Source organism: Elaeis guineensis, chromosome 4 (assembly GCF_000442705.2).
Source record: "Elaeis guineensis isolate ETL-2024a chromosome 4, EG11, whole genome shotgun sequence".
NCBI lineage: Eukaryota > Viridiplantae > Streptophyta > Magnoliopsida > Arecales > Arecaceae > Elaeis > Elaeis guineensis.
Genome location: NC_025996.2, coordinates 19,384,790 through 19,410,435, shown reverse-complemented (window position 1 = coordinate 19,410,435; position 25,646 = coordinate 19,384,790). Strand labels below are relative to the sequence as shown.

At 36.8% G+C, this 25,646-nt stretch overlaps 1 protein-coding gene across 1 annotated transcript; it reads left to right on the top strand.

The window, feature by feature from the left end:
- The first annotated feature begins 24 nt into the window (after positions 1–24).
- LOC105043509 (cytochrome P450 84A1) lies at positions 25–2,929 on the top strand. Its single transcript, XM_010921080.4, has 2 exons — positions 25–1,341; positions 2,095–2,929. Exons 1-2 carry the CDS (start codon positions 427–429, stop codon positions 2,725–2,727), a joined length of 1,548 nt encoding a protein of 515 aa, XP_010919382.2. The 5' UTR covers positions 25–426; the 3' UTR covers positions 2,728–2,929.
- The last annotated feature ends 22,717 nt before the right edge of the window (positions 2,930–25,646 follow it).

Here is a 25,646-nt window from a genome sequence, read left to right as displayed (position 1 = left end):
GGTGAGAAGGAATAGCGGCGTTCGGAAGACGGCATTGCCTTGGATGTACCATGAGAGAACAAACTGGTCATTTCCTAACCTTTTCACAACCTCCTTTTGTTTTGATTGCCTTCTACTCCGAGTGAGATCCGAACCTTTTTGGATCCACAAGCCATCCCGTCCCAACTTCTCAAGCAAAATCTCCCCTCAAAGGTTTACCAAAAACGAAAAATCCTCACTTTTAGAATAAGAATCGCAAGAAGCGTTCAAAAAAGGAATTATAGCAGTGATGACACTACCCACCTCCTCTTTACATGACCTCTTCTCATATTTTCTTTCAACAGTTCACACCTCTCAGTTTCATAAAGCTATATATATTGCCTTCGCACCTCAGGGAAGAGCAAAAACTAACAAGTTTCCCTTCTCGGTTTCAAAGAAAGAATAACCATGGAGTGCCTGCAAGAGACGACCACCATACGCTTCATAACGTTCTTCCTCGTACCTTTATCTCTCATCTTTGCACTTTCTTTTAGGCAGCGGCGGAAGCTCCCGCTTCCGCCAGGGCCGAAGCCACTGCCGATCATCGGCAACATGCTGATGATGGACCAGCTGACACACCGCGGTCTCGCTAAGCTTGCCGACAAGTTCGGCGGGCTCTGCCACCTCCGCCTCGGCTTCCTCCATGCCTTCGCCGTCTCGACGCCCGACATGGCCCGGCAGGTCCTCCAGGTGCGGGACAACGTCTTCTCCAACCGGCCGGCCACCATCGCCATCACCTACCTCACCTACGACCGCGCCGACATGGCCTTCGCCCACTACGGCCCCTTCTGGCGCCAGATGCGCAAGCTCTGTGTCATGAAGCTCTTCAGTCGCAAGCGTGCCGAGTCATGGGCTTCCGTCCGTGACGAGGTCGACTTCACCCTCCGGGCCGCCTCTGACAAGAGCGGTGAACCTGTCAACATCGGGGAGCTCGTCTTCAACCTCACCAAGAACATAATCTTCCGGGCCGCTTTCGGGTCGCAAAGCCATGAGGACCAGGATGAGTTCATCGGAATCCTCCAGGAGTTCTCGAAGCTCTTCGGCGCCTTCAACATCGGCGACTTCATCCCTTGGCTCAGCTGGATGGACATGCAGGGGATCAACCAGAGGCTCAAGGCGGCGCGGGGGGCCCTCGACCGCTTCATCGACAAGATTATCGACGAGCACTTGTTGAAGCCGAAGGTGGCCGACGCCGAGGATGCCGACATGGTCGACGACATGCTTGCGTTCCTCGACGACTCTCCGGCGGGCAAAGGTGGGGAGGGAGGTGATCTCCAGGGAAATCTGAAGCTCACCAGGGATAACATCAAGGCCATAATCATGGTACGTTAACAGTATGGCGAGTCTCCTTCATCGTAACTATTTTTCTCCATTGCTTGGTTAGCACGTCAAGTGTAAACTTCATTTTCTTTTCCTTTTTCTCTCCCTTTTTTAATTCTCTAGCTAGACTTATGCTTGTCACCTTCTGTGTTTTGTCTACCACCAACCATATTGCCCCCATGCTTAAAATTCAGACAGACCACAATCGTATGGATGGGGTTTGTATCTTTGGCGCAAAAAAATGATTCACCTACCTTCGCGAGGATCAACCGATGGATCGCGCAAACATCCCTTCATGATCCATGCAGGCTGATGAAGGAGAGAGTTTGGAGTGCTTTGAGAGCAGTGTGGGGCGCGATCCAAGGGACGAAAGATACAACCCGAACCCCAATTCTATCTGGTTCCTTGCTACCACGGGATACTGATAAGTTTCCAGCTTTGAAACAATGGAGCTTCTTCTCCTTTTTCTTTACTATTATTTTTAGTCGCCCTTTCCCATGCTTAAAATTCCTTGCTTAAAATTCACATAGACCGCAATTCTATCTGGTTTCTTGCTACCACAGGTTTTTTTTTGATGAAAATACCACGGGATACTGACAAGTCTCCAGCTCTGAAACCATGGAACTTCTTCTGCCTTTTTTCTACAATTTTTTTAAATATTCTTTTACTTTCTATTTTCACATACAAATGAAAAAGTTTCTATTTCCGTCTCACGGTTAACTTTCAAGTATTGAACTAATTCACTGAATGGAGCAGGATGTGATGTTCGGTGGCACCGAGACGGTGGCCTCGGCGATCGAGTGGGCCATGGCAGAGCTAATGAGGAACCCGGAGGAGCTAAAGCGGGCGCAGAAAGAGCTGGCCGACGTGGTGGGACTTGACCGCAAGGTCCACGAGAGCGACCTCGACAAGCTGTCCTACTTCAAGTGCGCCATCAAAGAGACCCTCCGCCTCCACCCCCCCATCCCCCTCCTCCTCCACGAGACTGCCGAGGACTGTGAGGTCGCCGGCTACTCCATCCCAAAGAAATCAAGAGTCATGATCAACGTCTGGGCCATCGGCCGGGACAAGTCATCATGGAAGGACGCCGAGACGTTCCGGCCGTCGAGGTTCACCCCCGATGGCGACGATGCCGGCGTCGACTTCAGGGGGAACTACTTCGAGCTCCTACCGTTCGGCTCGGGCCGGCGGTCATGCCCGGGGATGCAGCTGGGCCTGCACGCGTTGGAGTTGGCGGTGGCGCAGCTGCTGCACTGCTTCAATTGGTCCCTGCCGGACGGGATGAAGCCCAGCGAGCTCGACATGGGTGATGTTTTCGGGCTCACCGCTCCCAGGGCGGTCCGGCTCGTCGCTGTTCTGACTCCACGGCTCAATTGTCCACTGTTCTGATGCACGGCGGAGGTGGAATGCCGCAGATTCTTCTAGTTCTAGGTTGGTTTGTGTTTTGGGGAGGACTGAACCGGCAGTCGACGTTGGATCTAAGTGTTCAAAAACTGTAGTTATTCAACTATGGGGATTGTTAATTCGATTTTGAGGTTTGTTTGCTCTGCCACTGCAATAAAAGGATCGTTTGTGGTCTTTTTTTTTTTTCTACCGACCTCTCTTAGGCCCCTGCAACTGGATGAATTATTTCCTTTACCCAAAAAAAAAAAAAAAACTGGATAAATTTTTTCATGGAAAAGGGCAAATCTCACGGTGGATAACGCGCAATCGGGAGTTGGTGAAATACAAAGGGTGACGTTGCGTGTTATCCACCGTGAGATCTGGGGTGGTCCACTTGGATGTGGTCCAAGTAATAATTAGTCCTGCAACTGGACGGAGCGTTCCAGGACTCAACGACTCGCGTGAATCACATCATAAGTGAGGCGTTAAGATTCACGGATCCCATGATTTGCTCCAAAAAGTCCGGGCATAATATATATATATATATATATATATATATATATATATATATATATATATATATATATATATAATACAAAAAAAAAAAGAGAAAGAAACTGGCATAGCGTGATGCATGCATAGTAATGAGTAAAAAAATAAAAAAAATTATAGTATCTTCATTTTTTATCACAATATTTCAAGCCATCTATCTAAATTATGACATCATTAATGAAATGTGAGAAAAAGATCAAAATATCCTTGATTTAGAGAGAATGGATTGTAGCTTTCATATGATCTCAAAGTACTCCGTCCTCTATGGTACATCAATCTATATAAATTTTAAAGCACTCCATCTTCTATTATCTATGCATCTGTATAAATTTTAAAGTACTCTATCCTCTATAATTCATTTACTTGCATAGATCAATCTCAAATCCTTTCATCCTCTATCATTTATTCGCTTGCACAAATCTCAAAAGTATTTCGTCCTCAATCATCCATTTACCAGCATACATCTCAATGTGCTCTATCCTCTATTATCCATCCACCTACACAGATCTTAAAGTATTTCATCTTTTATCATTCATTCACTTGCATAGATCTCCAAACACTCCATTTTTTATCATCCATCATCCTGCACAAATCTAAAAGCATTCTATTTTTTTTTGTCATAATCCATCTGCACATATCTCAAAGTATTCTAACCTCTATTATTCATCCATCTGCATAGACTTAAAGTACTTCATTCTCTATCATTTATGTAATAACCCAGATTAAAAATAATAATAATAATAAAAAAGAGAACGGAAGAGGACTCCTGATAGAGTCCGCCTTCCCTCTTTGAATCAGAATGGGATTGAGACTCTAGGAGCCCTAGATCCCATCTATAAATTCCCTCTTCTTTATCTTAAGCAAGCCGTGAAAACATCAGGCTTCCTCTCTCTTCTGTCTCCCTCCTTTCTTTTGATGGAGTCGTTGATTGCCTTCACCGTGCCCACCGAAAATCAAGACCGGAGATGCCACCGGAACCAAGGTAAGGTCCCAATCCTTCCTTTTCTCTCTCTTGCTCATCTTCTCACAACCCCAGACCTCACCGCCGGCCATCGATTTTGCTGGAAATAAATTTCAAAGAAGATCCCCTATTTTCTCCATGTTACCTTATTTTTTTTTCTTTCTGTCACTGGTTGCCGTCGTCGGTCACCAGACCCGATCTCTCGACGTCGTCGGGGACTGCTCCACCGATCGGAGTGGTGGTCAATTGGGGGGAGGCCCTTAGTTCGGGAACAAAGGGGGAGGAAGGACCTCCCCTGTTCCGTGAAGAAGAGAACCACACAGGTCTTCTGCTCCCGTGAAAAGAAAAGAAAAAGGAAAAAGAAAAAAGAAAAGAAAAAGGAAAAAGAAGAAGAAAGAAAAAGAGAAAAGAAAAGAAAAAAAAAATAGAAAGAGAGAATTTTCTCTCTCTCCTTTCTCTCCTTTCTCTTCCTCTTTCCTCTCTCTACCTTCTCTCTATATTTTCTCTCTCTAGATTCTCTCTCTAGACCTTTTTCTCTCTCTTTATGGATTTTATTTCTCAAAGGTCTTTCTACTCTCTCTGATTGTATTACGGATCCTAGGATAAAATTGAAATAAAAATATGATGATTTGAGATTGCTCCGAAATTCGTGCGGAAGATCTGATCTCAGTCCGATCCTATTCGAAATTGTAACACTTGATTCATATTGAGTCACCCTGATAGGACCTCTGATGATCTCGATCATGATTACCTCATCGGAAGGATACAAAAATTTTCTCTCTCTATTTTCTCTCTCTAAAATTTTTTCTCTCTTCATGAATTTTCTCTCTCTAGAAGTCTTATAGATCAGTGGAGGATCCTAATACTTAGATAAATCTTAATTTTGGTTAATCCTAAGAGAGGTCCTAGATTTATGTTATTAGGATTGATTATCGATAATTTTCTCTATATATGATTTTTATATTTGATCAGGGTTATGAAGAGATGATTATCTGCATATGATATTGAGTGAAATATTTTGTTAAAGAAATTCATAAATCAAAGAAGAACATTGATTTCTGTGCTTGGATCAGTCACTGGTAAAGGTAAGAATCTCTGTACATGATCATCATTATATATGTTATTTTACCGTTGATTTTATCTCATTGATTTTGCATCGTTGGATTTGAGATCGATGAATTTGTTATATCTGAGACATTGTTATTTATTTATTTATGTGATTTTGAGCATGAGTATGTTATATCAATACATATGTATCAGTGATTGATGGCATGATTATATGTGTATGACATATTTATTACACTGCAAAAGTTGAATTGATTAATGAATTCAAATATTATAATTTCATAAAAATGAAAGAAAGAAAAATATGGTTTGGACTGACCTTGTCATGTGGAATAGCCTGCCAGGAGCTTATGCCTGGGACAGCCCCCACAGGCTTGTGTGTGGAAGAATCTGATCCGAGAAAGATCATGAATGATTTGATCCGAAAAAGATCATGGCCACTTTGATCCGAGAAAGATCATGAATATTTCGATCCAAAGAAGATCACAGAAATTGATCCGAAAAATGATCATCGGATGATCCTGGTAGTCCAAAGCCAAAGCCAAAGTCAAAAAGAAAGGATTAAAGACGATGTGATAATAGAAAAAAATAGAAAGATAAGACATGAAATAATCGTTGAATAAAATTATTTCACTTATTAACATATGATAATGCATCTCTTTTGATAAAATAGATAATCTATAAATGTTTGCAGTATTCTGAACAGTGAACATCGACTTTTATGTGTTATTGCTTATCTTTATTTTCAGATTATATTATTATATTGGTGTGATATGAGAATTCTTACTGGGCTGTAAAGCTGACACCCCTTCATCTTTCTTTTCTTCTCAGAGTTACAGGATGCTTATGATTGGCTGTGGCCTGGATTTACGGGTGAGCAGAAGAATAAATAAGAGTGTTATAGTATCTGATCAGAGAATTGAAGAAATTTAAATTGTAATTATGCAAGGTTTTATGAATTATTGTTGAAATAAATTATTATGGTTGATAAGGTTGTAATGATTTAATTTGGCCTTGCATATTCTTTAGAGCTTGCTCTAAGGAGTGTGCGGCCATCACGTATCTGACCCGGATGTTGGGTTCGGGGCGTGATAGAATGGTATCAGAGCTTAGGTTATGATCATTGGAGATTACGATATAAATGATTAGGATGTGATAAAATAATATCAAAACTTAGGTTTAAGATCACTAGAGATTATGAAGAGATATTAAAACTTTATGTAAAATCAGTAGGATGTGACAGAGTGGCATCTGAGCTTAGAACTTAGGTTACGTTCATTTGGAGATAATGATACAAGTGATTAGGATATGACAGAACAGTACTAGATCCCAAGTTTAAGGTCACTTGGGATTGTCATATAAATGATATCAAAACTTGAGATTATAATCGATAGAGTATGATAGATAATATCAGAGTTTAAGGTTATAATCATTAAGGATGTAATAGAATGATATTATAGTTCAGGTTATGATCATTAGAAAATATAATTTAAGTGGTATTTAAGCTTAAGATTATAATTATTTAAAATTATGACTTTAGTGATATTTAAACCTAGGTTATGATCATAAGGAACATGATTGACATAAAAGAAAGGATTCAATATTTGGATTTTGAATCAATAAATACTATGATGAAACTTTATGTATAAGTGGTATATGATGTCTATAATAAAATTGACGAGTTATATCTTAGATTTCAATTAGTAAGGTTGACCTAAGTATGAAAGAGTTGATCTTGGAATGAAGTGGGAGGTATTGATAAGTTATGTTGAGTATACTAGATGATTTTGGAATATAAAATTTATATGATTGAAGATCATGATTTTTTTTCCAATGATAATTGTCTGAACATTATGAATTTTGGACTTATCAAAGAAAGTTAATTAGGGTATGGTCTAAGAAGAAATTTCATCATATGTGAGAGAAATATTTTTGAGCATTGAACCTATAGGAGGATCATATATGAAACTCAATCTTAGATGAAAAATATACTTGAATTTTATTATGAGAATATGAGATACACATCTTGGTAAAATTTTTGGTTACTCAAAATATCATATTCTAAATATGATTCCTTGATCTTTCAAGTTGCATTGAATTTCAAGTCAATAGTTTATTTTTCTAAGTGGATCAAAAGTATTTTGATATTGTTGTTAAATTAAAGAAGAAAATTTATTTTGTCAGAGTATGATATACAGGTTATGATGAAATCCTCAATAATTCGTATTACTATCTTTGGATTAGATTTTTTTTAATTTTTTTTGTGATTGTTGAAGATGGTGAAGTGTATTAATTATTCAAGTCAAAGTTTGGATTATTTTTTTTAAATTGAACTAAGACATCTTGCTAGTGTTAAATTTTGAATGACTTATACAAGGGACAAGATTTTGTATGGATTTATTGATTAATATTAAGGGTTGTGATGAAGAAAATTCTATAAAAAATAATCAAGTTGATTCTACTTAAGGATGTTGGCTTGAGTTTTTCTAGTTTGTCAAGTTAGAATTAGTTCTTTTAAAAAAGAAAGATTGATTTAGAAATTATCTAAATGATTGTAAGGTAAATCTAAGGTTAATTCCAATTGATTCTAGATATGTTGGATTCTTGAAGAATGATGAAACTTATGCAATGATTTCAAACATAGGAAGTTGATCAAGATTTAATTTTATATGTTATACCCAAAGGTAGTAAAGATAAAGAAACTTAAAATTTTGCCCTAAGTCTTATATAAAATTTGAAGGTTGGATCTATCCTGGATTGATCTAACATATAAGGATATTTTTATCTTTGATAGACTTATATAATTTGATAAATTAAGATCAAAGTACGCAGCAAAAGCGTGGTAGATTTAATTGATTAGAAATATTAATCTTTTAAATCAAAAGATATTATGATGGAATACATTAGTTGCAAATAAGGAAGGATTTTATTGATAATGAAATGATGCTATAAATTTTGATCTAATCTGATCATAGCCGGATAATTTTTGTCAGTAGGTTGTTTCATTATAGATAATGCCAAAAAATTTTAGATATCTCAAGTTTATTAATAGCTTGATAGTTTTGATATTAGTTCAAACTTAGAATATCCTGACATAGATCTCATATTTTTTTTAAATTTAATATTGTTACTTGGACTGATATAGAAGATTGAGGTTTTCTTAAGATGAGAGTCTACATATAAAATTTGTTAGAAGGTCAAGAGAAGAAAGAAATCGATGATTGTGAAGAGTGTCCGATGTTTGATCTTTATTTATTTTCTATCAAGGGTAGTCTGAGATAATTATGAAATTTCGAGTGAAATGTATTAGACAAATAACGGTGGTATATTAATACAAGTCCAAAATATTACAGTTCTTCAAAAAGTTGAGAAATCAATAAGAGGAGATGAATTTAAAATTTCAAATAATTTTTGTTATAACAAGATCATGAGAAATAAATAATATATAAGATATTATCGTAAGCTTAAGAATGACATGAAGAATGTATACTTTGAAATATGTATCTCGAACGACATAACTTAAATTTTGAGGACGAAATTATTTTAAGGAGGGAAGAATGAAATAACCCAGATTAAAAAATAATAATAATAAAAAAAGAAGAGAACGGAAGAGGACTCCTGATAGATTCCGCCTTCCCTCTTTGAATCAGAATGGGATTGGGACTCTAGGAGCCCTAGATCCCATCTATAAATTCCCTCTTCTTTATCTTAAGCAAGCCATGAAAACATCAGGCTTCCTCTCTCTTCTGTCTCCCTCCTTTCTTTCGATGGAGTCGTTGATTGCCTTCACCGTGCCCACAGAAAATCAAGACCGGAGATGCCACCGGAACCAAGGTAAGGTCCCAATCCTTCCTTTTCTTTCTCTTGCTCATCTTCTCACAACCCCAGACCTCACCGTCGGCCATCGATTTTGCTGGAAATAAATTCCAAAGAAGATCTCCTATTTTCTCCATGTTACCTTGTTTTTTTTTTCTTTCCGTCACTGGTTGCCGTCGTCGGTCACCAGACCCGATCTCTCGACGTCGTCAGGGACTGCTCCATCGGTCGGAGTGGTGGTCAATTGGGAGGGAGGCCCTTAGTTCGGGAACAAAGGGGAGGAAGGACCTCCCCTATTCCGTGAAGAAGAGAACCACACAGGTCCTCTGCTCCCGTGAAAAGAAAAGAAAAAGGAAAAAGAAAAAAGAAAAGAAAAAGGAAAAAGAAGAAGAAAGAAAAAGAGAAAAGAAAAGAAAAGAAAAGAAAAAGAAAAAGAAAAAAAATAGAAAGAGAGAATTTTCTCTCTCTCTCTCTCCTTTCTCTTCCTCTTTCCTCTTTCCTCTCTCTACCTTCTCTCTATATTTTTTCTCTTTAGATTCTCTCTCTAGACCTTTTTCTCTCTCTTTATGGATTTTATCTCTCTAAGGTCTTTCTACTCTTTCTCTGATTGTATCACGGATCCTAGGATAAAATTGAAATAAAAATATGATGATTTGAGTTTGCTCCGAAATTCGTGCGGAAGATCTGATCCCAGTCCGATCCTATTCGAAATTGTAACACTTGATTCATATTGAGTCACCCTGATAGGACCTTTGATGATCTCGATCATGATTACCTCATCGGAAGGATACAAAAATTTTCTCTCTCTACTTTCTCTCTCTAGAATTTTCTCTCTCTTCATGAATTTTCTCTCTTTAAAAGTCTTATGGATCAGTGGAGGTTCCTAATACTTAGATAAATCTTAATTTTGGTTAATCCTAAGAGAGGTCCTAGATTTATGTTATTAGGATTGATTATCGATAATTTTCTCCATATATGATTTTTATATTTGATCAGGATTATGAAGAGATGATTGTCTGCATATGATATTGAGTGAAATATTTTGTTAAAGAAATTCATAAATCAAAGAAGAACATTGATTTCTGTGCTTGGATCAGTCACTGGTAAAGGTAAGAATCTCTGTATATGATCATCATTATATATGTTATTTTACCATTGGTTTTATCTCATTGATTTTGCATCATTGGATTTGAGATCGATGAATTTATTATATCTGAGACATTGTTATTTATTTATTTATGTGATTTTGAGCATGAGTATGTTATATCAATACATATGTATCAGTGATTGATGGCATGATTATATGTGTATGACATATTTATTACACTGTAAAAGTTGAATTGATTAATGAAGTCAAATATTATAATTTCATAAAAATGAAAGAAAGAGAAATATGGTTTGGACTGATCTTGTCATGTGGAATAGCCTACCAGGAGCTTATGCCTGGGACAGCCCCCACAGGCTTATGTGTGGAAGAATCTGCTTCGAGAAAGATCATGAATGATTTGATCCGAGAAAGATCATGGCCACTTTGATCCGAGAAAGATCATGAATATTTTGATCCGAGGAAGATCACAGAAATCGATCCGAATAAAAGATCGTCGCATGATCCTGATAGTCCAAAGCCAAAGCCAAAGCCAAAAAGAAAGGATTAAAGACGATGTGTAATAGAAGAAAATAGAAAGATAAGACATGAAACAATCGTTGAATAAAATTGTTTCACTTATTAACATATGATAATGCATCTCTTTTGATAAAACAGGTATTCTATAAATATTTGCAGTATTCTGGACAGTGAACATCGACTTTTATGTGTTATTGCTTATCTTTATTTCAGATTATATTATTATATTGGTGTGATATGGGAATTCTTACTGGGCTGTAAAGCTCACACCCCTTCATCTTTCTTTTCTTTTCAGAGTTACAGGATGCTTATGATTGGCTGTGGCCTGAATTTACGGGTGAGTAGAAGAATAAATAAGAGTGTCATAGTATCTGATCAGAGAATTGAAGAAATTTAAATTGTAATTATGCAAGGTTTTATGAATTATTGTTGAAATAAATTATTATGGTTGATAAAGTTGTAATGATTTAATTTGGCCTTGCATATTCTTTAGGGCTTCTTTAAGGAGTGTGCGGCCATCACGTATCTGATCCGGATGTTGGGTTCGGGGCGTGATAATTTATCTATCTGTATAAATCTCAAAATACTTCATTCTTTATTATCCATTTATCTATATAGATCTTGAAGCGCTCCATCTTTTGACATCCGTTCACCTACATAGATCTCAAAATACTTCATCTTCTATCATCCGCTTGTATAAATCTCAAAATATATATTCCTCTACCGATCATCAACCTGCATATATATCAGAGTGCTTGATTCACCAAATTTTTCTTTAGCTAATTTGGTGATAATTGGTGGTTGACCTAAAGTTAGATTTCTTTTAAGAACTTGTTTAGCTCAAGAAAATTGTGATTGATATGCATGGTGCATAGAGTTGGAGCTTCCTTCCCAGTTCTACATTCTGATCACCATGTATGATGAAAAATTTTTGACCGCTGAACAAAAATTTCCGACTTATCTATATTTTGGAGTTCTCCTTGTTGTATTTTTTGCTTTTACTCCTTAGCTAGAATCGTAGGGTGAAGATTTCCTGCTTGTTATCACTTGTGCTGATACCTTGTACTTACTCGTTTTGACGTGCCGTTGGTGCTCTATTTTTTGTGTCAATTGGTATAAGAACCTCGGCTAGCTGTTATCAAATTGGTTCTTATAATATCGTAGTTAGAAATCATGAGAACATATTCAGCAGAATCTTATGTGCAATGAAGCCTGGTGTTGTGATGAATCTTACCGCATATTGAAGCATAACATTTCAAGAAATAAAGAGAAAATAATCCCTTTCATCGTGCTTTTGCGTGGGGCGTTGAGGAAAAAAGACTTTGTCCTATGAGTTAAGACACAAAAGTAAAAGAAATGAAGAATTGTTTTCTTATGGTGAGACTCAAACCTAATATATTACCTACAGAAATTCACCTCCCAAATGTTTCTCTGGATGATCCGAAGATTCTTATGATACATGTGAACCAAAAAACAAGGACAAGTACATTTTAGTTGAAAAGATAGGATTTCAAGATGGATATGAAATTTCTGATGGCATGACCGGTACCATAAAATACTCATGCGATTGTTTGGCTCCTGTATGTGAAATCTTAGAATCAATTATGGTTTGGAATTTTGATATTTTCAAGAGATGCATAAGAAATGTGCGATAAATGCTTGGGATTGGTTGCTAGAGATAGGTGTCTGGTAAGTTGCTCCAAATAAATTCCAATGTGCCATGTTTCTTGAGAATTAAGTGCCAATAATATATGGAAGCCTGTGATTGTGATGCGGAATCAATTTCTGTGGATCTTGACTCATAGGGGAAGGTGTCTTAGTTTGAGAATTTAATTCATCTAATGGTTATATGATGCGGTGCAGAACAAACTGCATTTCCCGACACCAGCAAAAAAAAAAGAAAAAAAAAAAAAAAGAAAGACCTTTGGTAGTCACTGGGTAGGATACTAAAGAATGTAGAACAGGTCACTTAATCCTACTGCCCAGAAGTACAGTAGGGGAAAATCGAAGGCCCAACAACAGCAGACGGTCGGATCCGTTTGCAGTATATGCTCTGCCCTATCCGATCTCCTGTTGTCGATGGACAATAATTGATGAACCGAATATTAATATCCAAATGACGCACATACTAGGGGGATGCGAGTACTCTACCGAGGCCCTATTGCAAGTTGCTGAGAAATTTAGTCTTCGGTAACATCGATTTGATGTAGACTTTATCTCCTCGAGTTCACTTCACCCGCCCGAATCATTATCCTGCGGAGCAAAAGAACGACCCGTGCACTGGGAGCCAATAGTTGGATATATAGAGGTGACGTCGAACCATTTTGCTGCTAATTGTGGTCTGTGGAGCTCCGGTCACAGTCTCAGCATCAATATTTGTCGGCAGATGAGCATGTGGCCTTCAGTGCTCGCTTGGTATGATGCAGAGCAGTGCATACAGAGCAGTGCAAGTGTATGCACTGCCACAGAGAGAGAGAGAGAGAGAGAGAGAGAGAGAGATGATGGGGTACATGCATTGCCTACAGACAAAATTTTTTGCCCATCATCTCCGGTGGAGAAAATTGAGATCGAGTATACCACTATATCGGATTGGGCCACATAATATAATTAATAATGGAAGCTGCATCTGTTTCCAACACTAGAGGGATTTAATGTGGCTCAATTTTTTTTAAAAAAAAATTCTAACAAAAATATTTTTTCTCTCCAAAACTCCATCTTTTACTTTATTTTGCTTATGTTTGATCAAGATGTCGAGGATAAAACATGATATCATAACAGTCAAAAGAATGTCATCAAAAATAACAGGACATTGTTGTAATAACTCAGATATATAAAAAAAAAAAAGGACGGAAGGAGGACTTCCGAGGGGAGTCTTCTTCTCCGATGAATCCCGATTGGAGAAGGACTCTAGGCCTCTTAGAACTCTAGGATCCTCCATGAATAAGCCTTCCCTCTCCCTCTCAAACCTCCACCAGCGATCTTCAAGCTTAAATCCTCCTCTTCTCTCTGTGGAACCCGCGGCAACCTCTTCTTGTGTTCATCAAAAATTGAAGGTTGAAGAGGCCACCGGAGCTCAGGTAAGGCTCCAAACTTTCTTCCTCTCCCTCTTCTCTTTCTTCCCATGGTTTTAGACTCCTCGCCGGACGTCAGGATCGTCGGAAAATCCATGAACAAGATGATCCCCTGTTTTTCGAAGAAAAAAAAAAAAGAGAGCCGTCGGCCGAACCCCATCGCCGACCGGCTTCGCACGGTTGGCCGTCGTTGCCGGATCTCCGGCCAAGCCACCGGAGCCTGAGCCACCAAGGGAGGGACCTCACGGTCTTCCCCTGTTTCAGCCAAGGGAGGCCGCAGGAAGAAAAGAAAGGAAGAAGAAGAAGAAAAGAAAAGAAAAAAAAAAAAGAAAAGAAGAAAAAGGAAAAAGAAAAAGAAAAAGAAAAGAAAAAAAGAAAAAGAAAAAGAAAAGAAAAAAGAAAAAGAAAAAGAAAAATAAAGAAAAATAAAAAGAGAAAAATAAAAATAAAATAAAATAAAAAGAAAAAGAAGAGAGAAAAATTTTCTCTCTCTTCTCTCTCTACCTTCTCTCTCTAGTTTCTCTCTCTAGATTCTCTCTCTATTTTCTCTCTCTAGATTTTTTCTCTTTTTGTGGATTTTATCTCTCTAGAATCTTTCTCTACTCTCTCTTTCTGATTACATCACAGACCCTAGGATAAATTTGAAATAAAAATATGATGATTTGAGATTGCTCCGAAATTCGTATGGTAGATCTGATCCCAGTTCGATCCTATTCGAAATTTGTAACACTTGATTCATATTGAGTCACCCTGATAGGACCTCTGATGATCTTGATCATGAGTGCCTCACCAGAAGGATGCGAAGGTTTCTCTCTCCACTTTCTCTCTCTACTTTCTCTCTCTAGAATTTTCTCTCTCTTCATGGATTTTCTCTCTCTAAAAGTCTTATGGATCAATGAAGGATCCTGATACATAGACAAGTCCTAATTTTGGTTAATCCTAAGAGAGATCCTCGATCTGTGTTATTAGGATCGATTTTCGATAATTTTCTCCATATATGATTTTTTATATTGATCAGGGACATGAAGAGATTATTGTCTGCATAAGATGTCGAGTGGAACATCTTGTTTATGAAATTAATAAATCAAAGAAGAACATTGATTTATGTGCTTGGATCAGTCACCGGTAAAGATAAGAATCTCTGTACATGGTCACTATTATATATATGCTATTTTACTGTTGGTCTTGCATTATTGGTTTTGTATTGTCGGATTTGAGATCAATGAATTTATTATATCTGAAATACTGTTATTTAATTTTGAGCATGAGTATGTTATGTCAATATATATGTATCAGAGATTGATGGCATGATTATATAGATATGACATATCTGAGTTGATCATAATACAAGTCGGAATTGATTTGATGAAATCAATACATAATGATTAAATGAAAAGAAAGAGATATATGGTATGGACTAATCCTGTCATGTGGACAGTCCGTCAGGAGCTTATGCCTGGGACAGCCCCCACTGGCTTACAAGTGGATCAGCCGGCCAGGAGCTCATGCTTGGGACAGCCCGTCAGGAGCTTATGTCTGGGACAGCCTCTCACGGGCTTTGGTACGTGGAACAGCCGGCCAGGAGCTCATCCTGGGACAGTCTTGAAAGACTTTTTTAGTGGATTCGATCTGGATGATGACTGAGGTATAGAATTGGATAGTCCAGAACCAGAAAGAAAAGGTTAAAAAAATCATGTGATTATGAAAGGAGAAATGAAAGATAAGACATGAAACAATTGTTGAACAAAAGTGTTTTACCTGTTAACATATGATGATGCATCTATTTTAACAAGACAAAAAAATTTATGGATGTTTGCATTATTCTGGACATTGAACATGAGATTTTATATTTTATTACTTATTTTTATTTTCAGATTATATTACTATATCAGTGTGATATGGGAATTCTTACTGGACTGTAAAGCTCACACTCTTTCATCTTTCCTTTCTTCTCAGAGATACAGGACGTTCATGATTGGCTATGGCTTAGATTTATGGATGAGCAGATGGATAGATAGAGTGTCATAGTACCTGATCAGAGGATTGAAGAAATTTAATTTATAATTATGCAAAGTTTTACAAATTATTATTGAAATTAATTGTTATGGATGTTAAGATTGTAATGATTTATTTTGGCCTTGCATATTCTTTGGGGCTTGCTTTAAGGAGTGTGCGGCCATCACGTATCCGACCCAGGTGTTGAGTTCGGTGCGTGACAATTGTAATAACCAACAAAATATCATAAAAAATAACAAAAAAATAATAATAAATAGGATATCATAAAAAAATAATAATTGATATGACGCCATAAAGAGTAATTGGATGTCATATGCTTGCTATGATATCCTATGTTAGCAATATTACTTTTCGATAATTATTTATAGAATGTAAATTTTATTATAAAAAATAATAAAAAATAATAATAATTAATAAGATATCACAAAAAGTAATAATTAATAGGATGCTATAAAAAAATAATTGAATATCATATGTTTGGTACATCATATATTAGTAATATTATTTTTCAATAATTGTTTATAGAATGCAAAAGAATGTCATCATATTATTATGACGGCATATTATTTTTTATGATATTCTATTAATTATTATAATATTCTGTTATTATCTATGCAATCCTGATCAAACACGAGCAAAAATAGAGCAAAAGATAACATCTTGGAGGGAAAGAATGGTTTCGCCAAGAAATTTAAAGAAAAAAAAATAAAAAATAAGTTGCATTAAATTTTTATGACATAAAAATTGATATAACCTCTATTATTAATTACACTACGTAGCCTAATTTAGTGAAGCAGCATGCCCCATCTTAATTTTTCTCCACCCAGGCTGGTGAACAAAAGCAATTTTTCTTGCCCATATTGACGAGACTGCAATGGACCTTTGGGCTTGTAGGATTTTGACTTGTAAGCGAGGACAGGACCACCAGCACCGCTGCACCGGTGTTCAACTCCCTTGCCTGGAGGGCAGTCCGTGGCCTAACCTGTTGGCTTATTTAGAGAAACATAAAGTGTCTCTCAAAAAAAAATCCAAGGATCTTTGGTGCTTCTTTTTTGGATAAATCAAAAAGAACTGTTCAAGAACTATTATTTATTAAATTAATCACAATCTATTGATAAATTTTATAATTTATTCACAAACTGTTCACGATTGATTCATGAAACTTGTAAATGTTATAAATTAATGACGTTATGCATTGGTTGGTGGGTTCATGTTTGCTAGCGTTTTTATTCTTACTTTTGCTAGTCTAGTTATTACATGAATAAATGTACAATTGTCTCAATGATCTTATATTCTTTATCTATGTTAAACTTATTTTATAATCATATATTGTTAATATAATATATAACATTTTAGTAACATGAAGATATATTATGCACATGATAGCACAAAATGATAATAAGTATATCATAACAATGTAATATATAGTATAGAGTTATATTTTACCATACTATTTTATTAATTGTACTATTAGTTCAATAATATAAACATGTTTGATATAATCCTTAGAAATATAGTACTATTATTTATTATAAAAATGCCCCACAGAGCAAAAAATTGTAAGAACAAATATCAAAAAATTTGCCCTTTTATCTTCCCTTTATTCTCAAGCAACATCTAAAGAAGGTGCAATATTTCACTTGCAGCTATTACTTAATCTAACAACATGGATCCCAAGTAAAACTTGGCCCTGACCTACTTGAACTCAGTATAAGCTATACCTTTCTGATTTAAGACCTACTTATCCTAATATCATATAAAAGCAGCTATGCTTCTATATTTTTACTTTTCATCATAACCCTATATAGATTTTTTGTTCACAAAAGAATTCTGGAACAAAAGAATTCTGGATGGAAAGAGACCAAATCTTTCTAGTTCAGCTTCATGGTGGTTCGCAACTCTTAAAAAACTTGAACTCGTAAATTGTTTTACTGGAAATTCATACGGCATACGACAACTAACAAAATATTTTCTATCAATTTGATCTTAGAGAATTTCTGCATTATTCATGCTAATGGAAAGCCACACCGCAACAAGCCATCCTGGACTTGAACCAGAGACCTCGCCGTGAAGTAAATCATCGCACCTACGATCAACCAATTGGGAGAGAATCAATAGATTCTTTTCGGGAGCGATTCATCCTTTCCGAACGCAGCATACAACTCTCCGTTGTACTGCACTCTTCAAGTGTGCCTGTTCCCCTTCTCCTTGCCATGGCAAGTCTTTGTGAAATAACTTCGATGGGAAAAAAAGAAGGCGTTAAGAGACGCTCCTGGCCCAACCCTAGACACTCTAAGATCCTTTTTCAAACCTGCTCCCATTTCGAGTCAAGAGATAGATAAATAGACACATCCCATTACACTGATGGAGGGGGCGCTCGTAGTGACTGAGGGGTCGAAGATCAAGAAATGATTATTTATACCAAGCATTCAATAACAAACGATTCGCAAACGAATCGCATAACAACCACTAATTATGCAAACAGAGCGCTGTCTCTGCTTGTTTCTGGATTCTTTCAACTGCCGACAAAAAGATAAGGCGCGTCCCTTGATCACCTCTCATGATAGTGACGGGGTTGCCAACCGTTAATGACATAATCAACATGTCAGAATCTTTATAATTTGGGGAATGGCATAGATTAAATCACTTTTAGAGCAATAAAAGGATCTCTGATGAAAAATCAAGATTTCCAAGGATGTTTATAAAGTAAATTATCATCTTTGACAGGAATCCGACATGTGCAAGTGGGAAATCACTGATTCTGCACCAAGGTCCTTTTCAGTTGCAGTTTTGTCGGGTCAAGTTTCTCATAAAAGCTTGGGTGGCCCATCCCTGCATGATGAAAACTCCTACTCCTGGAATCGGCTGCGTGAGAAACAGAGTGAAGCCTCAAGAAAAATAATTACGGTAAAAGTTTTGAAAAATACGAAACAGCGCTCGCATGACACGAGGGAGTAGTTGGAGACGGGAAGGGCCCATGTGGTCCATGACTGAGAACCTAATAACATGCTGTGCCGCTGGAATCCGAGACTCCGAAGGGAAAAAGAGAGAGAGAGAGTGGTGAGATGGGGATCTGGATATATGGCCATCTAGACTCCAAACTGATGTGAAAATCAACTATACTTGCTGGAAATATTTCAATAGAAATTTTCGACGCTCAAGTTAGCCGAAATTTAGGCAATGGTGAAACAAAGAAAAATTTTTGAGAAAAAATTAATATGAATGACTCGCTTGAGGATTCTTGATTCTCCTATTTAAACAGAAAGCTCGGTATCTGTTAGGACTTTGGAAAAACATTTATACGGACTTGCGGGTGCTTGGAAGTATTTGGGCTTGGAAGACTTGTTTGGACTTGTCTGGAGAACCTTCCGAACAAATTTATATAGGCGATGGTTGGAGGCCACGGCACCCAGGATATGTGACGGAGCTTAGGGATAACCGTTTCGTACATCCTAGAATTTGTTGTGATTCGGTGAGATACGAATCCTTTTCGTCCCTCTAATTACCTCTTGCTCCTATTCTATATCCTTAAAAATAATGATATTTTATGAGCATAAAAAAATAATGATATTTTTTATTATTAGTAGTATTTAACCAATAAGAATAATACTATTTATTATTAAGATTATTATATAATATTTATATTATTAATTATTAAGATTATTACTAACTCTACTAATACTATACTATGTTTCATAAGAACATATAATTGCCTTGGGCCTTAGTTTGCTTTCCCCTCGACGAGTCCCATCATTGGATGAGCTAATATTAAACAAGAGTGCAGATTAAGACAATATCAGTCTTAGAAACTATTATGGGGATCCATACCACCATGCGGAGGATATCTTGAATGCTTAACATTACTAAGGAGTCTAAATAATATCTACCACTAATTTTTTAGGATAAGATCATGAGTTGTTGTAAATGATGTCGGAGTGGCCCAACCCATGGCTTATTGTGAACTAGGAACCCTAGGGTTAACTATGATCTATTGTGGTGTTTGTGATAGGATTTGAACTATTGATTCGGGCAAAATCGTAGAACTTAAAGGAAGTGCGTAAGGATCTATACAGAATATATTTAGTTCTAAATTGATTACATCTTTGATGGATCTTGAGTGCATATACGAGGCTAAAAATATAAATAATACTTTCTGATCAGTCTTTGTGGATAAAATCCTAAGTCGTTGTAATTGGCATGAAATTAAATGATCTCTGAGCTCACATGAGCTGGAGGACATAAATGCAAAGGTCTATTTGGAACTACTTATAAACTAGTTGTAATATCTATGGTTAGATTTTACTGGATTTGGATTGTGTGCTTTGCAAGAATGCTATAGTTTAAATGGACAAAAAGTGTTGGGATCCACGTGGCAAAGCTAATAAACTCAGATATACTTTTTGTTTAGCTTTTTTGGGTTATTATAAATAATATAAAGGTAAATCTAACTCAAGAACTATGTGGACTGGGGGTATGGACTGATTGTGATGTTTGTGATTATATTGACTATATTTAAACTCCTAGCCTAGTGAGGGTGTGAGGGCTTAAAACGGTAGAGTATGTAAGGATCTACAGGGGCTTGTGTTAGCATTTTATTGGATGGAGTTTTGGGCCATCATTAGTACATCCTACGCTTAGTAAAATTCGAGGCCCATAAACTAAAAATAGAACATAGGCCCCCTTTTAACATAACTTCGTGTTTCCCGGTTTGCCATCTGTCACTGACTGCACTGATACCAGCAGAATTGTTAACTCTAAATACTCTCAAGTAAAGAATATTATACAAAAACTGGGGAAAAATAGGTGAACGCATTAATATTTGGTAAGAAAAAGAAGCTGGGGTTTGGTGGGATATTTATCACTGGGCCTACAGTCTCCTTTGTCAATAGATCCCCCTCCCGTTCGCTACGTGTAAATTCGTCAAACCAGCCGTAAGACAAGCCACCCACCAAATTCCCAGTTCCACCAAGCATTAATCATTGCCCACAGCGCATTCTTTCCACATTTAGATCCGGTATTGGCTTAATTTATTACTTAGCAAGTGAAAACTAGTAGTGTACCATTCAGGTTAAAGCATTGGTAACTAGTCATATCTGTTCACCAAGATGCTACCTTTGCCAAGCCATGCCACGTTACCTGTGAGACATGTGTGAACCCTCGTAATTTGCAGGGCATCCTTATCTTGCCCTGATTCGATCACACCTCCATATAATTTTTGTTTGGCATTGAAACATAGATCTAGTCCAAGTCGGTCGTGAATTTGGTTGCCATATCCTAATTGGTATAACTTGGGTAACAAGAAAACAAATGAAGGAAATAATATTCATCTCCTAATTGAATGGATGTGAGAAATTTTCCTGAGACTCATGTGAAGCCTTTCAAACAAAAGATAATCGTTTCTAAATAATGCTTCCTATGCAGAGCTTTTTATGCAAGGAATAATTTTGGGATGAGAGCAAAAAAAAGGGGCACTAATAGGATGTCACTTGTCTGGGGATTTATAAGCAAGCAGCTAAGTGCCTTTTAGAGTTACTTATCATTCAAGCCAGAGAATGGATCTAAAATTCGGCTTTCGGAAGACACTTGGCGAAGTCCAACTGCACATTCCTACCTCTTCCAAAACTTGTACTCTCTAGCTTTGAAACTGAATTGCTTAGTTGCCTCTTAGCGGATCTTAGAGATATCATCCACGGAACATAAGGTTCGCGGCCCCTTGACTTTGCTTCTAACAAGATAGTTGGAGGTGCTTTGTAACAGTTCAGCTAGTGCGAGATCAACTCGGATCTTTGACATCCCAACACGGGTTACACGGCATCTTCTCCGGGGATTCCTGTTGATTCATTAATAATGGATGTCTCATCTGCCCATTTTACAAAGTTATCTGGAAGGCATCCATTCTGAAGAAAGTGAAGGCCTTTTTATGGCTTCCATTGCGTAATAAGCTCCATGCGCGGGAAATTCTTTCAAGAAAAGGATGGCAGGTAAGCTCCAGATGTGTAATTTGTGGAGCAAGATCGGAATCCATAAACCACCTATTAATTAAGTGTCTGTCTCTTTACAAGTGGCATTGGGACAGCTATCGAAATACATCTGAGAATTAGGCGTTAGCTTTCCAATCTTCAGGGTCTCTGGATGGCTTGGATGAGAACCAAAACTTTAGATTCTTTAGTAAGAAGGCCAGGTAGGAGACCAGCAGTTTGGGCAAGAAGATTGGTTGATAGTCATGGCATGATTTGGAGCAAACTGGCAACATCGGTTCGTTCTCCTTCTTGATATGTGAACTGGTAGCGTTTGTCCATTCTTCATAATGCACAATAAAAGCTCCACACCTTTTTTACGCAGCAGCATGAAGGATTGTAGCGGAATATTTTGCTTCTATTCATCTGATGTTGCTGTTGTATGAAGACGGGACATCTTATCCTCTTCGGTGGATAATTACTTTTTAATTTCAGATACAAATCCAAGGGAGGGCTCCCAAAGAAGATTCTGCTGCTTTCTGAATTTATTATCTTGCTCCGGTTGCTGTAGCCATCTCTATTGTATGTTAAGCAATTTGTCTCCACTCTATTTCTGACCATGTGATCCAGCTGTGATTGTTCACCTTCTTGTACCTATTCCCTTGTAAATTCTTCTGGTTATAATAAAATCTAGGTGGCAATTCTTGCCTCCCTTTTTGTTGCTGTCGATCCTAAATCGACGACATAATCTGCTTCTAGGGATCTACAAGGCAAAAAAACAAAGTTAGAGAGCTCACTGGAATATTAGGTTTGACTGGGCCCTCCAATATTTAAGTCAAAAAGAATTTCTTGATAGAAGATGAGAAAGAAGACAGAGAATGGAGAGTAATGCCGAATATTAGAGATGCTTCCATCGTTAGAGGATTCATACATTTTTTCAAGGGCTCATGGGCTATTTATTGCTGCAGGATCCCAAATATGCTGCACATTGTATCTTAATAGTTTGGAGTCATACTATAAACCATCTGAAGTTATGCTATAATTATCTGAAGATTTGATGTAATCATCGAAGATTATTATAATAATCTTTATCTCTGACTTGATAGAGGAAATACTCTCTCACATAGGATGGAAAAATCAATAGCAAACCTGAGAGTATTGAGATCGATACAGAGCCTCGTGCCGTGAGTTTTCATCTTGGAGGACTAATACTTGCCTAGCTTCTCAACCTGATCATGGTGAGCTTTGTTCTACCATACAGAGCCCCACATTAGCTCCAAATTAAGCTAATTGGGCATGTCATGTCATCATGTTTATTTTTATTTTTTATTTTTTAAAAAAAAACTTCTCATGATCTTCGACCATAGGCGGCATACAATCATATTAATTATAGGGCAAAAACTCGTGAGATCCCAATCATTAATAAGCGCATCGGAGTATTCATTTCCTCCTTGCGACTATGGAATACGCAAAAGAAACAAAATTGGGACGAAGGTAAGGAGCCGCCTTCATCAGCTCGCATGCGACCATGTCACCGGTGGTGCCACTCACTCTGTCCGGATGTTATAAACTTCGAGAAAAGGCTACACTACCAATGAAATAGGCCAACCACCATATATACGTGTGACGTGCCGGATCCAATTGGTCTTTTCTTTTTCGGATATTTTAGATTTGATATTATTTTTTTGTAACAAGATTCAAAAGCGTGTAACGGGTGCTTTTGAACCTCACGGGTCTACAGTGATCCATAATGATCTAATGATCATGTCTTACTACAAGCTTGTTTGAAATAAATCAGGGGTTTCGTTCTGTGCATGGCTTCCTTCTTGATGTGTGATATATATATATATATATATATATATATATATATATATATAGACGCGCGCAAGCCCCCCAACCCCAAAGTACGTTTAGAACAGATGGGAAGCTGGCAGGTGGAGAAGTGGGCAGGACCTGAGTTGGAGCCTTCTTAGTTCTTACCCCTTTAATTATCATTCTGCCCCTCGCCCTGTCCTGTATGACGATCTTTTATGATCACCAAAAAAAAAAAAAAATATTTTATTATTAATGGTAGTATTTAATTAATAATAATATTATTATTTATTATTATAAATTATATAATATTTATATTATCAATTATTAATATTATTAATAACTCTACATAATATAATATTATTTATTATAATATAATAAAATTACGTCACCCGCCTCCTCTTGACCTCCTCTCATTCATTCTGATCCATTACAACTTTTTTCTTCCCAATTTCATGAAACTATATATATATATATATATATATATATAGCCTTCCCACCCCGTCTCCCTTAGAGAAGAGCAAAAACCCCCCTAGACAAAACATGCAAGCTTCCCATGATATCCCAAATCAGAGCTAATCCAGCCCAACTTCAAAGAGTAACCCAACTATGCATAGCTTTTAAAGCATCAAAAAAAGAGAGAAGAAATATTTGGAAGAAGACTCCCGATGGAAGTCCTCTTCTCTGATGAAGACGAGTTTGAGCCAAACTCTAGGACTCCTCTATAAGTGGAGACCCTTATTTTTTCCCTTCCGTAAGCATCCACCGTCAAAAAGATGCCAAGATCCCTCTCTCCCATTGTCGGAAGACTCGTGTTCGTCTCCTTCTTCTCTTGAGAAGTTTTCATCGAGTTCACCGAAATCAAGACTGTTGATCGTTGGAAAAAGAGTAAGAACTCTCTCTAATTTTTCTTGCCATCTTCCTCAGCCTTTAAATCCCAATGTTCGGTCGACAATCGTCGGATTTCTTTGAAAAAAAAGAAGAAAAGAAAAAAAAAGAAAAAAGAAAAAAAAGACTCTCTCTCCTCTGTTCTCTCTTTCTCTCTCTAAAATTTTCTCTCTATAGAAATTTATTTCTCTCTTCATTATTTTTCTCCTAGGACTTTCTACATCTTTGAAAAGATTGATGATTAATTTAAATGATGCTAGTGAAGGGTTTTGATCTGTGATCGTCGGACAGTGTAGCGGCACCCACTTTGATCAGATCAGATACCTTTAGATTTCATCACCCATGATTTTATTGAATTGTCCATATGGTAATTTCAGCATGATTTGATTAAATTATCTTGATTTGATCGATCGGATTTGTTGAACCATATAGTTTGATTAGTCCAGATTTATCTTCATAGTTTTTCTCTCCTCTAAATTTTTCTCTCTATTGGATTCGTATACTAAATGAAAGATTTTCAGTCCTATCACTTCGAATCTGATTTGATCCGATAGTCAAACTTTCGACTATCTATATCCTAATTGAATTTTGACAAAATGAAATTAGATGATCGGACCAATCTGGACGATAGGATATGGGTATTCATCAATTTTATCTTTTTTAATTATTTATATTTTTTTTAATTATTGAAATTGATCCTGTATAGGGTTGTGGATGTTGATCATGGGATACCGCGATATGAACTATAAACTAAAAATTTTGAAAAAATATTTATAGAATTATGTGGATTTATTAGAATGCGTTCGAGGTAAGTAATGCTTCACCTTTTCTAAATTTATCGATAAATTATAATATATTTTTCTGATATGATTTGTGGAATGATGAATGAATTGGATGAATAATACTTTATTATAAAAAATATCTTATTTGAAATGTTATGATGAAGCATGATTGAATATTTTGATTTTATGATGCATTATGTCGATTGATTTCGATACCACATGATTATATGTTTTCTTATCGAATTAGAAAAAAAGATATGACTTATGAAGAATTTTGATATAAGAACAATATGAACTGACAACCTGACTATGTAAAAGACCCCACCAATAAGGGCATATATGTTGGTAATTGATTTATCCTGAGGATTTATGTCGTCAGTG

Bases quoted from the DNA above. Each gene is read 5' to 3' on its own strand.
- LOC105043509 (XM_010921080.4), top strand. From the start codon at position 427: ATGGAGTGCCTGCAAGAGACGACCACCATACGCTTCATAACGTTCTTC. The intron at 1,342-2,094 runs GTACGTTAACAG...TGAATGGAGCAG, and splicing joins ACATCAAGGCCATAATCATG to GATGTGATGTTCGGTGGCAC.